The sequence below is a fragment of the Notolepis coatsorum genome (genome assembly GCF_963971535.1).
Source record: "Notolepis coatsorum genome assembly, chromosome: 3".
NCBI lineage: Eukaryota > Metazoa > Chordata > Actinopteri > Aulopiformes > Paralepididae > Notolepis > Notolepis coatsorum.
The window spans coordinates 201,127,986-201,144,419 of NC_140167.1; the positions used below are offsets into that span (position 1 = coordinate 201,127,986).

Genomic DNA, 16,434 nt, shown 5'->3' on the forward strand with positions numbered 1-16,434 from the left:
TATAAGCTCCGACGTCCTCGGTACTGCTATCGATACTCTAGAGAAATTATTATTATTATTATTATTTAAAAGTTGCGAACGATCTCTCCTCTCTCTGTCTCTGCACGAGAAGCGAGTCGCAGCGAGTCATTATTACACACACTCCTCGCGAGTCGCGCTACACATACATACGGGTACTCCTTAATGAAAGCGCTGTCAATAGTATGCAGCTGCAGCACGTCAGACCGCAGCGCTTACAAGCCCCGCACATACAAGCCCCGCACACCTGATGTGCTGCAGCTGGAAGCATCTCAGCGCTGTCTCCGTGCTGACGCGCGCTGCACACAGACACAGACAGCTCTGCATGGACTGAGTCGTGATGGTGGATAGAGCGAAGCGTTCACAAGTGCAACAAAACATTTGCCAGTAAGGGTGGCAATACGAGCAATCTATCAAAACATTTGTTTGCAAAACACTATATTAGTTTGCAGAAATGCGCCGTATTCGACTGCCTTGCGCGCAATGGTCCATCTGCATCCACGTCCACTGCAGCCGGTAAGCCAAGATACGGAGTTTCCTAGGCTAATAACGAATTATTACAAATAGGCTAATAAACAAAATAATTGTTTAGCTACAAATACTACAATCTAAAAACTTTTTATAGATCGTCAAGCTGAGGTCAGCCACCAATGTGTCCCAGTGAGCCCACCACACATCCTCCCTCTACCTCCCTCCACCACCCAAAGTCCTTTCTCCCTAGCAGCTAGAGGAAAGATGACAGAGGATAGGGTGAACGAGTGTCACAGGGCTGTGACAAAGTTTGTTGTCAAAGGCCTGCACCCGTTCTCTACAGTGGAGTCCAAGGACTTTAGGTAACAACTAATCATTCAGTGTATATCGTTTTTTTTGTATACATAGTTGTCTAACTTGTCTGTTGTTGTTATAAGTTATTATTGAAGCAGCTATTCCCACCACTCCACACAAATTTACAATAATTCAATCATTTCTAATCTTTACTGTAGGGAGATGACCAATGCTCTCAACTGCAAATATAAAAATCATAAAAAAATTATCAAAAAGAACCGATAAGAGTATCGATAAAGTACCGAACCGTTAAGCAGTATCGATAGGAGTAGTAGTATCGATAAAATCCTAACGATACCCATCCCTAGTAACGTTAGTCCATAACGTATGCAGTTGGTGGCGATCAAAGCATCAAAAAACGCCACGCCCCCCCCCCCCCCCCCTTTCATGCATTCATGATGAAACATAATACCTATGATATAGATTTGATTTGAGAATAATAGCAGGTCCAGGCAAGAAACGGCAACGATTATAGTATAATACAGGAATAAGGCTATTCCTCAGCATTTCAGGAATTACCACAGACCGATCTAAAAAACACTTATATTCACCATGGTACAACGCTCAAATGTATGCATGGAAAAATTATCTCTTACCGGAAGAAAGTCACTGTCAAATGACCATAGTATTGTATCCATAGCTATAATATAGAATAGTTATAGCTCTACAAACAAGGTGACGGACTCCTATCTTTTAAAGCGTGGCATTGAATAGATGAGGCCCGAAAACAGTGCAGCACTCAAAGTGTTACGTCATTGGTTAACAAATATTTTTCTTTATATTTATATTGATATGCCTTCAAATTCCCATCCCTAGTTTCCTTGATCCGGTAATTAGCTCTAGGTGAGCCAGAGACTCTCGCTCTTCCAAATGACCAAATAACCAAGAGTGAAACACAGTTCAGAATGTCAGTATACGTATTGAAAGTTAGGAATCTGTGAGGGCACCACTGATAGCCTCGTAACTATCTGGGCGTTCCTTCAGTGCTGGTTACCAATTGCTCATCAGAGGGTTCCCACAGACATTGCAAAATTTAATTCAAGGACTTTCAATTACTTTCCTAAGCACAATTTTTCATTTGAAAATGGCATCTAAATGGATACAATTAACTTTTAAATGCTGTTTTTTATAGAAAGATCTGATCAAATATTTATGGCTTAAAACAAATTTCCGACAATTCGTTACACTTTCAATTAACACTTTGAGTGCCAGCCACGAGAAATCTCGTTAGTTCATGGCATGCCATGCGTTCATGAGTGCCAATGACGTTATTTAATCGTTATTTCTTTTATTAGCGATTTCCATTCATTTTTCATCAATCTAGCCTCACGTTAACATTGGGACTGTATCTGGCCTCGAACAGGGAAAATACCGCCCCCCATCGTCTCCCGGATGGTAATGCACGCATTGGAATGGACTCAATGAAAATGGATGAGAAAAGAAAAATCCGGAATCCACATTTGACTTCTCAGGCATGTAACCCGAGTGGACTCATTGTGGTCCCTCAGAACAGCGTGGATTATGTGTTTCAAGTACCCAGCGTTGGATCAATAAACGCGATCGATATTTGGAATGGCGATCAGGAATTGGAATAATCTTTTTGGAGAACATCTGATCTGAGGTAAGGAATCTATTTTACCAGTCTTGGGGTAATCAAGAGTTTTTTTTCCCCACATATATCTCAACGTGTCCCCTATATGTGTATGTGTGTGCTGATTAGGGCTGTCTTAAATACTTCGAAGCTTCGTTCGATGGCACAAGCTTCGAACATTAAAAGAAAATCGAAGTTTAAAAAAAGAAAAATTACTTTTTTTTAATAATTATTATTATTATTGTTTTTTTTTGCCTCCAAAATCTTGCGCCTCCATTCCAATGAAACGAAAGTAAGCGGCGCCTTCCCGCCTGCATTCCAATGAAACAAAAGTAACCGGCGCCTCGACTCCACCTCTCTACAACAAGCACGTGGAGATTATCTGTGTTGAAAACAACAAGGACATGTGCAGCAGACATGTCGACGAAGAAGCGAAGCAATGCCGTTTGTTATTTAAGACTATGTCGGACAGATGTGTTCATTGTGCTGCTTTTTTAAAGTGTCCCGACCCATATAAAAATATGTCTTAATAAAACGTGCTTAATTAAGTCGAATTCTGCCTTTGTCTCTATCAACTACATATAAATATTTATATAATTGTTTGCTTGATAGACGAAGGTTGCAACATAATTATGTAATGTCATGTCGTTGGCTGTGAGAGCAGCCCCACTGCACCCAGGCAGCGCAGCCGAGTGAAACCTTGTTGGCTGGGTCACAGTCACGAAAGGGGCTACTTAATTAATTAATCCAATCCACTTTATTTATAGAACACATTTAAAAACAACAAAGTTTACCAAAGTGCTGTACAATTCCCACAACATAAGATAGGAAAAAAAAAGAAATATTAAAAAAAAAAAAAAAAATCTGTCGGACTCGGCACTGTTTGAGGAAGTAATCCACTTGCTCTGTTGAGCGAATTGTGGGCGCCATGGTGACTACAACCACAGAGCCAATCAGATCACAATCAGCTCAATCTGTGCCATATTCACATCAGCAAAACAGTCAAATCAGAACGGCTTAGTTGAGTGAGGGAAGATCTCGTGAACTCGAGACTAGACTGATGAGTCAATATGATAATTAACGACACAGACCACATTGATATAATCCCCCATTGCTAGGAAACAATGCTAAACACTGGAAAAGGCCATTTATAATGCATGGGACCTTTCTAAGTCTAAAGAAAAGCCCTAAGGTATGGCTTCTGCTAATCTGGATCTGGAAGGGCTCCAGTGGAACTTGGCCGTGGGCAAAGGATCTAGTGCTTGCGGGGGCTTTGCGCCTTGCTTCACGCCTAATCCGCCAAACAGCGGTGCTCCTTCCGCAGGGGAAGTCAAATTAGTTTCCACACAATATTAACTTCTGTGGCTGCTGAGAACAAGTTATGGCCTATCCGTGGTTCCTGTGATGTTTTCAAAGTGAAAACTCAGTAGTGGCGACTCTGGCGAGCCAGTCCAACGCCGTCACCACTCACCAGACAGGAATACGGATATGCCATATTAGGGCTGCACGATTTTGGGAAATAATATAATTGCGATTTTTCTGACAGATATTGCGATTGCGATTACATTTGCGATTATAATATTTATTTTTTAAGCAGCCCCACAGAGGTTTATTGTAAAATGCGGCTTGCATCTAGCCTACGCAGTGAGTCTTTTCAGGACACAGAGCCTGAACATTTTCCTTTTTACCTGGGAATCGATACCGGTACCGAACGGTAAATTTTTTTCTGTACTTTACTCTCCCTCTCTGAAGTCTAAACTTCACAACACACAATCTAAAACCCCTTACCTCCCTCTCCCAAACCGATCTTGTATCTCAATGGGACTTCCTGGTTGATAATTGCATCATTCCAAATCGATTTAAAATCGATTAATCGTGCAGCCCTATGCCATATGGGCCTGGTTATGCCAATGGGCCTGGTCTACAAGATACACTATACGACCGGGGTGCCCATGTACATGTCAAAATACTTCCCAAAGGTCAGTGAATACCACAACCACTACACCAGAGGAAGCTCAACAAATCATGTTAAACCCAGATTCGGCACAAACAAGGGACTAAACACGTTTCGCAATTATGCCACAACAATGTGGAACGCCCTACCCAAAGCTGTAAAGGAATGTGAATCCCTGCCCACATTCAAAACCGCTCTTAAAGAGCACCTACGGGAGGCTGCAATTCGAAACTGGCCACCGTAAATGCCCAAAACCCCCACCACCTCCTAATAGACAGTCTCCTCCCCACCGCATGTATATATTCCCTCCCCGCCGTATGTATATTTCTCTCCCACCCACCCACCCCCTCCTAATGTACAGTCCCCTCCCCATCATATGTATATACTCTGTCAGGATCTAGGGGTAACAGTACTGTATATTTGAATACCGTTTATGTCACAAATGTATCAGTACTAAATACCTATATGTCCCTATGCCATAAATGTCATGTATGTTGTGTATGTCATAAATGTCTATATGAATTGAAAATGGGGGACCCTGATGGAAACAAGACAAACGTCTTTCTCAGGTCTGCATCCCCTTAACAATTGTATGTATTGAGCCGTACTGTATTGTACCCATTCTGCAATCTGTTAAATAAAGTTTTTCATTCATTCATATCTCGTTCTCAGTAACTGTCAGAAGTTAATATTGTGCGAAGACTAGACCATTACATCGAAAAATGTGCTTACGCCACAATAAAAATATAGTAGTAATTTAATTGCAAGGTAATCGACCATGGATACACCCTATTGAACACCAGACCGGACGGCCCCCGATGGAGAAGACCAGGTGAGCAAACAACCCTACAGTGGAACTGGAATAAGTGCGGTCTGAAATATCACTGCCACTGCTGGAATATCACTGACACTGCTGGAATATCACTGACACTGCTGGAATTAAAACAAGCCTCTCCCCTGGTAAACTCCCTAAGTTGTAATGCTTTGCAAACATGTCATGGTGTGCTTTCATGCAAAAGTTGCCATTTCAAATGCTATTGTGTCCAAACTTTCTAAGCAAAGCTCCTTCAGCAACGTCATGTATGGCCATCAAATGCTCCGTTTTATCCCTTTGTATTTTGTGCTAGTATGGACGCTTCATTTGATGTAAAGCATAGAGTATGAACAAGAAACACAAGCACCAGCCCGGGTAAGTAAGACGTCAACAACAGCAGGGCTGTACGTTAACTTTTTTTGCACATAGCACTGGTGCTACAGAGGTTGATAGTTTTGTAGCACAGGCCAAAATCTTGTAGCACAAGTATAAAACTTGTTATATTTGTAACAGTCACAAATGTGCCTATTGTATTTGTGTTATTTAGTTGCAGTGCCATGTTTGGCTGTCATTTAGTATATCGCCATGTGTTATTATTACTATGATACTCATATGCTATTTTCAATTAATATCATAAACAACATAAGGAATATTAGCATAATTTTGAGTGGACTGAAGGAATGAGTCAGCGTTAATAGTTTTAAATGCAAATAATTTATTGAAACATAGAAGTGGGGTCGGTTGGGACACACACACACACACACACAATGGGGGACCCTGATGTAAACAAGACAAACGTCTTTCTCAGGTCTGCATCCCCTTAACAATTGTGTGTATTGAGCCATACTGTACTGTACCCATTCTGCAATCTGTTAAATAAAGTTCTCATTCATTCATTCACACACACTGTTTCAACTCACCACCCCCGCATCATATTGTAGTCTAGTCTGTCTTCAAACTTCCACTCCTCTCGAAACTTGTTTATTTGAATATCAACATTATCTGTCCATCCTCAGTTTACTATAATATACTCCTGTCCTGACTAGTGACTTCATCATCTTTCCAAACGCACGCACGCACACACACACAGGGAAGGGGGGAGAGAGTGCCCCCCCATTTTCCTTTCCACACTGTGTCTGCTGGCTCTGCCTGTGATCAGGATTAGCTTGTTAGCTTGCTAACGTTGTAGTGATTGTAATGGTACATAAACGTTAATTTCGGGCGATGTGCGCATAAAGGAATGGCGACGGTGCAAAGCATGTAGATGCATTTGACCCGTTGCGAGAAGAAAAAAACACCACGGACTTATTTCGGGACGTGTAGGCGCACTGCTGTGTTAACGCAGCAACCGACCAACGCGCTGCTCTGCTTGCAGAAGGCGCACGGATAGGGCGGATATGACTCGTCGAGTTGTCACAAGAGTTTTTTCAAAATAAGATTATCATATGCACCTGAACGTTGCTAGCTTTCGGAGCCTAGCTGGAGCTGCGCGTGGGCAGAAATGAGACCCGCTACAGGATTTTCAAAATAAGAGTATCTATATGAACCGAATCCCTATCGCACCAGTGCTACTGAAGTAAATCCATCCATCGCACAGACCGCTGTTGCTGTAGCACGTGCGAGATATATGTCGCACTGTACAGGCCTGAACAACAGGCAAGCAATGTTGATCACAGATTCAGGATTATCATTCACAGAAGGGAAAACAGTCCCGCTACTTCACGTGAGTAGTATCGCACAGTAACATTACAACAAATGCAATCATTTGATAGGAATACGCCAACATTTGGAAGAGCCATCCTGATGTGTTTAATTCTGGTAAAGGTATACTCCACATCTCAAAGTATTCCCATACCGCCATGTATTCCACATGCAGAGAGGATGTTTATCTTCTCTTCCTGGAGGCGGACCTTATTATAAGCGATTCTATAGGTTGTGTCCCAAGGGCCGCCATGACGCAAGAAAGCTGTCAATTTCAAAGACAACTACAGATCCCCCTCACAGAGATATTAACGTTACATAATAATTTGGATTCCCTTAAAAACGCCATAAATTTAAGTTATTTTATCATTGGAAATGGCATTAAATTCAAGTAAATGAACACTGTTTGATAATAAACAGTACTGTGTGGTGATGTTAATTCTGGAGTTAAAAAGGACAGTTTATAATTGGAATAATATGTAAGCAGTAAGCTAATCAGACATTCCCCTGCTCATTACTGTGGACAAATATGTACAGTATGTAAAGACTGAGCCTGAGACGATATGCCATTTGGAAGAATCGATAAATCGGGACAATTATCGATAAAATATAAAAAAAAATCAAATGATCAGGTAAATTGGTAGTGTTACCTGAAAACGGTAGTTTCACTTTACATACGTTACAAACACCACGTGTATTGCCCTCCAACTTCTCTAAATGTTGCCACACTTCAGACAACATCTTCCTGATCGCTACTGGCAGAGAGCTCAGCACGACTTGCTGTCGTGGGCCAACTACAGCATCGCAACAACTACAGTGAGTGCACGTGACACACACACACACACACTAACTTTAAATTATATATTTTTTTCATTTTTACACATGCAAACAAATCGATAAGTGACACCACTTATCGATTTCACGCAGTTATGGATAAATATCAATAAATCGATAAGTGGTTTCAACCTCAACAGTATGAGAGTCCTTCTGGTGCTGGCGGACACATAGACACCTCCTGGCAAGATGTGCTTTGTGGGCACAAAGAAAATGTTTTGGTACTATGCATGAGTGGAGACAGAAACGTCTTTCACCACCACCGATTCATCTCTATCCTAGGGGGGAAACTATTTATACTGCTTTCACCGTCTACCATACTCTGTATGATAGCATGTACAACATCACTGTGTATACCGCATATTATATTTCCTGCATTATATACCCATACGTTTAAGTAATTTATTTATTCGTTCATTTATTTTGAATATAGTCCCTGCCTACCATGCATGTCTTTATGGTGTGGAAGGAAACCAGAGTACCTGGAGGAAACCCACACGAACACAGGGAGAACATGCAAACTCCACACAGAAAGGCCCCCTGATGGGGTTCGAACCCAGGACCTCCTTGCTGTGAGGCAGCAGAGCTAACCACTGTGCCGCCGTGCCGACATGCGTGTCTGAATATACCATAACAACCCCTCTATATACTTCATGTACACCTGCACATATTATAGCTATGTATGATAGCATGTACTACAATAATGCTGTATATGTAACGGTTGTGAGACAGTCACCTTAAACGTCGATGCCCCGCGGGAGTTTCGAACCCGGGTCTCCCACACCGCGGCCAACAGCACAGACCACTATACCAAGAAGTGAACTCACTGCTTTGTAACGCATCTATGTGTGTTTTGAGGATGAGAGTGAGTTTAACCCACAGCACCGCTACTCGCCCCAGTCACTTCACTTCACGACATCTGAAGTCCTTTGTGACTGCGCTTCGCGGGAATATTTTGTACCCAGTTTAACCACCTGTACATTGTATATTGCACTTTACTGCTACATTTGAACTCTGGTTGGATGCCAAACTTATTTCCGTTGTACTGTACTTGTGCTGTATGATAATAATAACAATACATTTTAATCTAATCTAAACACTACATTCAGTCTCAGGGTGTATACTAAATACTACATGATTTATTATTGCCAATTTCTTTACTAATTACTAAGCACCACATCTGAAAAGGATGCGAGAGAAGAGGTATGACTGAGTGATGACAAGTTTTTCAACCTTTTATGGATATTCTTTATTCTTGTTGTTCAGGACTCAGGAGACCAGACCCACGGCCCCCTGGGAGAAATTACATGAACTGTTGCCCAAAAAAATTAACCCATCATTTAACTTTAAGTGGGACAACCCAATTGGGGTTTAAAATAGATTTCTGACCCAGGCAATGTTATACCATAAAACTGTTCTGGCTGAACATCATGTATCAACATATTTAGCAGTAACTTTATCATTGTTTTTGCTAAAAACAGACTGCCGTCACTTCTCTATCGCTCTCTCTTGTATCCCAATAGTGTAAAAACTGGGGATACAATGACCGACTAATTCACTCTTGATCTTGCATCAATTACAATGAACCGAGCACAGGTCTTCTGGGGGTATGTAGGGCTAATGATTGATTCATAGATATAGAATCTGCAGATATCATGCTGGATTGGCAGTGTGCATGCATGCATCATTTCTACCATCACTCCCAAACTTGTCTTGAACCCATTTATGAAGCATGCATATGAAGCGTGATGTATGACAATTGACATGTGCATCTCCTTACCTTCAGTAGGACAAAGAACTCGAAGATTCTCCGGAAAGACGGTGGAAACAACCTGGCGTACGTCACTGCCATCTTGAAGAACAGAGCGTGGAACAGTCGGTCCCGGACGTTGATGAGCGGGTTTTGGTTTATATTGGGGTTCCGCATCCTGTTCGCCCCCATGTTGTTGTTGTTAAGTGGGACATTGTTGTTCCCGTTGCCCTGATTTTCTGACATGTTATCACTTGATTCGACTGTCGACAGAGAAGAAGTACCTTGTTCTATAGCAACCAGTCCGGGACAACCGTGCAGGGGCAGAATGTGCAGGCACTGATATTATAGTGCAATGTTGCGTGTGATTGTGCCGAATGCCACCTAGTTCTTCTAGGACACCTTGTATAAAACAACACAACGAGGACTAAACAGCCATCAGGATTCCTCACAGCATTAAATTTAAACAGAGACGTCAACTTGGAAGGTTGATGACACTCGAGGAGGCCAGTTGAACCTGCTTCAGGGATACAGTGATGATCCCTCTGCTTTGAGGCCTGAGAAGAACGGTGGCACTGGGACGTCAGCAGCAGCAGAAAGTCCACAATCATCCACACCCACCTACAAAGCAGCTTTGTACATCACCACAGCATATATAACCATGTTAGTAGTTGGCCCAGCTAACTGGCTAGTATTAATCCAACATGTCTGACTATGTTTCCAAGTTTGATTGTGCTAGCACTTGGACGTAATTAAGCAACACAAGACAAGAGCCAACGATAATAATAATAATGACACTATTACCAAATGGCTGGCTTATTAATAAAGTAACGTTACGTTAGAAGAATAGCTAACAGTAGTCTGTGGGGGAGATGCACAAACAAACCAGCTAGTTAGCTCTGCTGTCTTGCAGAGTACTCCAGTGCCATAGTACAATGTTGTAACAGTTCGTTATTTGAAGCACACTTGCCTGATAAACAACACAACTCGTTAGCAATGCGAACCAACCTGCCTAGCCTTAATAACGTTACTTGTTTTAATATGTATATATATATATACCGCCCTATAGCCAGAGGAGGTACCGTAGCTAACGTTAAGCTAGCTCCGCCAGTTAGCTGTTAGCTGCTAATGTGACGGCAGCTATTGTGTTACTCGGCTTCGTGAATTCATCGTCTCTTCTTGAACTTGTCGTCAGTCATTATCCAGTACTTGTCAGGGAAAACGAGGCGGTTGTGTTTCGTTGTTATTATTCCGCAGGTTGTTTATATTTTTTTACTCACACGACGCTACTGTAAATGAATCTAACTAACTAGCCAGCTGACGGCTGATGCTGTTTATAAAATTACGTTACGACACTTGGCTGTCGGTCGGCCTGGGAGTGGACAGCAGTGACGTCACAGCAACCAACGACGACGATTCAAGAGACAACCCTCTTGGTTCCCGAAAAGGACCTCGGTGTCCGACGGCGCCATCTGTAGGTTCGACTGTTCACGTTAGTTTGGTTTATTCGGATCCCCCATTACCACAGGCATAGGCTACTATTACTGGGGTCCACACACACACAAATGAATGAATGAATGAATGAAAACTTTATTTAACAGATTGCAGAATGGGTACAATACAGTACGGCTCAATACATACAATTGTTAAGGGGATGCAGACCTGAGAAAGACGTTTGTCTTGTTTCCATCAGGGTCCCCCATTTTCAATTCATATAGACATATATGACATACATGACATACAGATAGTCAGTACTGCTACATCTATACATTTATGACATACCAGATTTGCAAATACAGTACTGTTTGTGATACAGAAGGAGTCAAGAAAAGGGAGTATATACATTTGACGTAGAAACTGTACATTGGAGGTTGGGTGGGGGGGGTTGGGTACATTGGGATATTGACAACCATACTGGGTAATTTACATTGGAGGTGGTTGGGGGGGGGGGGGGGGGGGCGGGGGGCACACTGTATAAACAAGTAACACTGTACATTGAGGGGGGGGGGGGAGGAGACACTGTACAAACAAACACAATTGTACATTGAACTATTGACAAAACCATACTAGGTAAATGACTGTACATTGGAGGGGGTTGGAATGATTGGGTTAGGATATTTACAGGGGCCAGTGTTGAATTGCAGTCTCCCGTAGGTGTCCCTTGAGAGAGGTTTTGAAAGTGGGTAGTGATCCACATTCCTTTACAGCTTTGGGTAGGGCGTTCCACATTGATGTGGCATAATTGCGAAACGTGTTTAGTCCCTTATTTGAGCCGAATCTGGGTTTGACATGATTTGTGGAGCTCCCTCTGGTGTTGTGATCGTGGTATTCACTGACCTTTGGGAAGTATTTTGACATGTACATGTACAATCAATACAATAAAATCAATACAATACAATACAATACACCTCAATATGACTGTATTACTGTGTAATATAACACATACAAATATTATTATAATAAAATATCTAAGTTCACCAATTGATTGATTGAAAATTGTATTAACAGATTGCAGAATGGGTACAATACACAGTACAGCTCAATACATACAATTGTTAAGGGGATGCAGACCAGAGAAAGAGTATCGTCTTGTTTACATCAGGGTCCCCCATTTTCAATTCATCATAACATAATATGACATACTACATGCAGTGGTGCAGTCGTGGTCACACCCGGTTACACGCCGTGTTACCAGATCACTGAGGCAGAAGTACGCGCGATCGCGCACGGATGTGTACTCGCGTGTACGCGCACACAAAAATGCGCTGTATCCATTCGTTGTGACTAAGTACCCGGCCACCGTTTTACATAACAAAAAGCGCAGGTAGATTAAGTGTCTGGGTGTTGGCTATCTGAATGCATCTCCCCCTTCATTCTGTGTGACACAGGCAGTGGAGGTGAATACTAATGTGGCTCGGAATTCGTGATGGGGGTCTACCTGCTTATGATATTGAATCAAGCGTCTGTGCTGCGCGCCAGCTTTCCACGCGCACATTCACACAAATAGAGAGCAAGAAGAGCTTGTATGATAGAAAGATTGCACTTGCGTATATGCGCTTGTGTGTGTGTGTGTGTGTGCGTGTGTGTGTGTATAAATCAGTTCTGTGCGCATGCACGTACCCGCGCACGCGTGCACGTGGCGTGGCGTGTTACCAGTTCCCATATTACGACTGCACCACTGACTACATGACATACAGATAGACAGTACTGCTACATCTATACATTTATGACATACCAGATTTACAAATACAGTACTGTTTGTGATACAAAAAGAGTTAAAAAAAAGAGATTATATACATTTGACGAAGAAACTGTACATTGGAGGAGGTGAGGTAGGTGGGTGGGGGGGGGGGTTGGGTAGGTGGGGTGGGGTGGGGGGACTGTACATTGGAGGTGGTTGGGTGGGTGGGGTGGGGCCGGGGATAACTGTACATTGGATTATCGACGAAACCTTACTTGGTCCCAAGAAGAGGGTCTCGTGTATTACTGGGTTAGGACATTTACTGTACATTGGAGGGGGTTGGGTTTGGACATTTATAGGGGCCAGTTTTGAATTGCAGTCTCCCGTAGGTGCTCCTTGAGAGTGGTTTTAAAAGTGGGTAGTGATTCACATTCCTTTACGGCTGTGGGTAGGGCGTTCCACATTGATGTGGCATAATTGCGAAACGTGTTTAGTCCCTTGTTTGAGCCGAATCTGGATTTAACATTTGTGGAGCTCCCTCTGGTGTTGTGATCGTGATATTCACTGACCTTTGGGAAGTAATTTGACATGTACATGGGTACCTTGGTCGTGTAGTGTATCTTGTAGACCAGGCCCATTGCAAATTGCTGTACTCTGTCGTCTACTCTAAGCCATCCTAGGTTGTCAAAATGGGCAGGGGTGAGGTGGGTTCTAGGAGTAAGGTCAAGCAGTAGTCTGACCAGTTTGTTTTGTGATGTTTGTAATTTTGTTTTTAGCGCCTTTGAGGTGCTTTGGTACCATGAGGTGCAAGCATAGTCGTAGTACCCTTGAATGAGTGCTCCTGCCAGAGTCTTCAGGGTCTTGTTTACCAGAGAGGAGATCCGGTACAAGAATCTAGTTTGTTGGTTGACTTTTTTTTATTACATTAGATGCCATTTTGTCACAGGAAATATTTGCCTCTAGGATGGAACCTAGGTAATTTCATCTTTCCTTGTGACAATATTGTCACCCACTGTAACTGAGAAGCCGTCGGCCTTGCTGAGTTTGTTATTTGATCCGAAGAGAATGGACTCTGTTTTACCCAGGTGTAATTATAGTTTGTTGTCAGCAAGCCAGGTGCAGATTTTGCCTAGTTCCGAGCTGAGGGTTTTTTCAACCTGTAACTTGTTCTTGTCAGAGACCAGCAGGGCTGAGTCGTCCGCGAACAGGAACAAGTTGCAGTCACAAGCTTCAAGTCATTTGCATAAATTTGAAACAGTAACGGTCCTAGTATGCTTCCTTGTGGAACACCACAGCTCACATGGGAGGGGGGAGATAGGGTACCGTTTACCTCCACCATCTGTTCTCTCCCCTCCAGGTAGGATTCCATCCAGCTCACTGATAGACTATCAAAACCAATTGCTTTTAGCTTGTCAATCAGAATGGAGTGATTGACAGTGTCGAAGGCCTTTTGTTGCCCTGTAGGTCGACTGTTCACGTTATTTCTTTATTTCTTTATTTCATATCCCCATTAGTCACTGCCTCAGCAGCGACTATTCTTCCTGGGGTCTGGATACAAACATATAAAAATTAAACAAGAATAATCAATAAAACAACATAAAAACAAAACAAATATTGGGCGGCTAAGTGGCACAGTGGGCAAGGCGCTCGCCACTAACGCAGGATATGCTTGGTTCGAGCCCAGCTCTCGGCGTTGCTACCGGCTTGGCTGGTCGTTCATACTAACACAATTGGCAGTGTTAGGGGTGGGAAAGTCGGTGGGTGGGGATTGGACGTTGTGGACAGCGACTCCTACAGGTCGGTTGGTCCGCCTGTACAGCAGAATCAGGAAGTATCGGGGGCAGTGTGAGCCTCCCACGTGTTACTCCTCGCCACTGAGAGATTGCGCTGTTCAGGTGAAAAGATGCGACAGCTGCCTCCTTTTTTTTTATCCACTTTTTCTCCCATTTTTCTATTTTTCTCCCATCCCAATTTTCATATTGTCCAATTCAACCCTCCCCTGTCTTTGAACGCTGTTTCTTGCCTCCCACAAGCCGGCTGCAATGTGGACTAAGTCATACATAGCACGAGTCCCCTCAGATACTCGAGGTAACAGCAGTCGCATCTTTCCACCTGCGTGGCTCGATCTTTCAGCGTCAGGGGTCTGGGCTTTGGAGGGGCCCCGCCCCCGTCGCTTCCTGATTCTACTGCGCAGGCGCACCAACCAACCTGTAGGAGTCGCTGTCCACAACGCCCGATCCCCACCCTTCAGTTTCCCTCCCCCTAATACGGCCAATGTGTATTAGTGTGGACGACCAGCTAAATTGAAAGCAATGTGGAGAGCTGGGCTCGAACAGGGAGGCTTACCGGTTCGAGCCCAGTCTCCAGTATTCGTGGCGAGCGCATTGCCCACTGCGCCACGTAGCCGCCCTCGACAGCTGCCTCCTTGTGTACCGGAGGGGACACGTGATGCAAGGCTTGGTCCTGACTGCAGCCGACCAGTGGGAGGCATAGTCTAGCAACGTTCGAGACAGGGGAGGGGAGAATTGAAGGGAGAATTGGCTATGCGAAATTGGGATGGGAGAAAAATAGAAAAATAAGGAGAAAAAGTGGATCAAAACACATAACCCATATATTAGACACAGATTAGACCCAACCAAAATCAATCTCTTTCTGCATTACAGCCCCTCTTAGTCTCCTCTTGAATCCCACCTTACTGGTAATTGAAACCAAATACTGTGGAAATCTATTCCAGTAGGACATTGCCCTGTACAATACAGTTTTCTTTGTTATGGCTTCAGCCGAGTCGATGCGTCAACCCAATATTTTAATAATAGTATTTGCTTCTAACACCACACAAGTGACATTAGCTAAACTAAAATGGGCTATTGTATCTTATATAATACCAGCAAATTTTTTCAACAACATATTTCTCTCCCACCCACCCACCCCCTCCTATAGTACAGTCTCCTCCCCATCATATGTATATATTCTCTGTCAGGATCTATGGGTAACAGTACTGTATATTTGCATATCGTATATGTCACAAATGTAACAGTACTATATACCTGTATGTCATGTATGTCCCTATGCCATAAATGTCATGATGTCATGTATGTTGTGTATTATTTAAAATGTTTATTAGCAACGCCAAGCTTTCAAACCACCCCGCTTTTGTGTGTGAAACCCTTGTGCAACTGTGAGTACCTTTGAAATTTCTCTGTGATAAATTTAGAACGAACCGTTCGTAAATAACCAGTGTGAACCAGGGTGAATGTTCCCATGGCTATATGTGGAGCAAGTGACTGCTGTATTCAAAGCAAGGAGTGCATCTGCATCAGCAGTCACGAAAGGGGCTAATCGCCAGCGCTTCAGGACGTGGAAAGAGGGGGTTCATCAAACGCATATGGAGTTTGCGAGAGCTCATTTTAATTGTTGGTGTATGCAGTGGCGATTCTAGAAAATTTTAAACAAGGGGGCACGGGGGGGGGGGGGGGGGGGGGGGGCAAGAGCTAGTATGGGGGGGGGGGGGGGGACAAGAAAAAAAAAGACGGAAGTAAGACTTTTTTCTTTCTTTTTACATGAAATATATATATTTTTTATTTTATATAGCTAAGTATGACCAGTAAGTATAAAGGAAGTTGGGTTTATCTAGACAGGTACCCTAAGTGTAGCAGGTAAGGTCATAGCTGTCAACATTGGGATTTTAAAATAAGGGAGATTTCCCAGCGAGGGAGGGTGGGGTTCCCCCCCTTGGTGGATTCTTTTGTCAAATCAGTTGTGCAAT

The 16,434-nt window shown here is 43.1% G+C and overlaps 1 protein-coding gene across 1 annotated transcript in view; it reads right to left on the reverse strand.

The window, feature by feature from the left end:
• tmem259 (transmembrane protein 259) overlaps window positions 1–10,792 on the reverse strand; it is a gene marked incomplete at its 3' end in the record, with an annotated part of 94,469 nt that extends 83,677 nt beyond the window's left edge. The window contains exon 1 of the mRNA XM_084311505.1: window positions 9,518–10,792. Coding sequence (XP_084167631.1) covers window positions 9,518–9,733 — 216 coding nt within the window. The 5' untranslated portion in view covers window positions 9,734–10,792. The remainder of the gene's footprint in view (window positions 1–9,517) is intronic.
• Window positions 10,793–16,434: the final 5,642 nt, after the last annotated feature.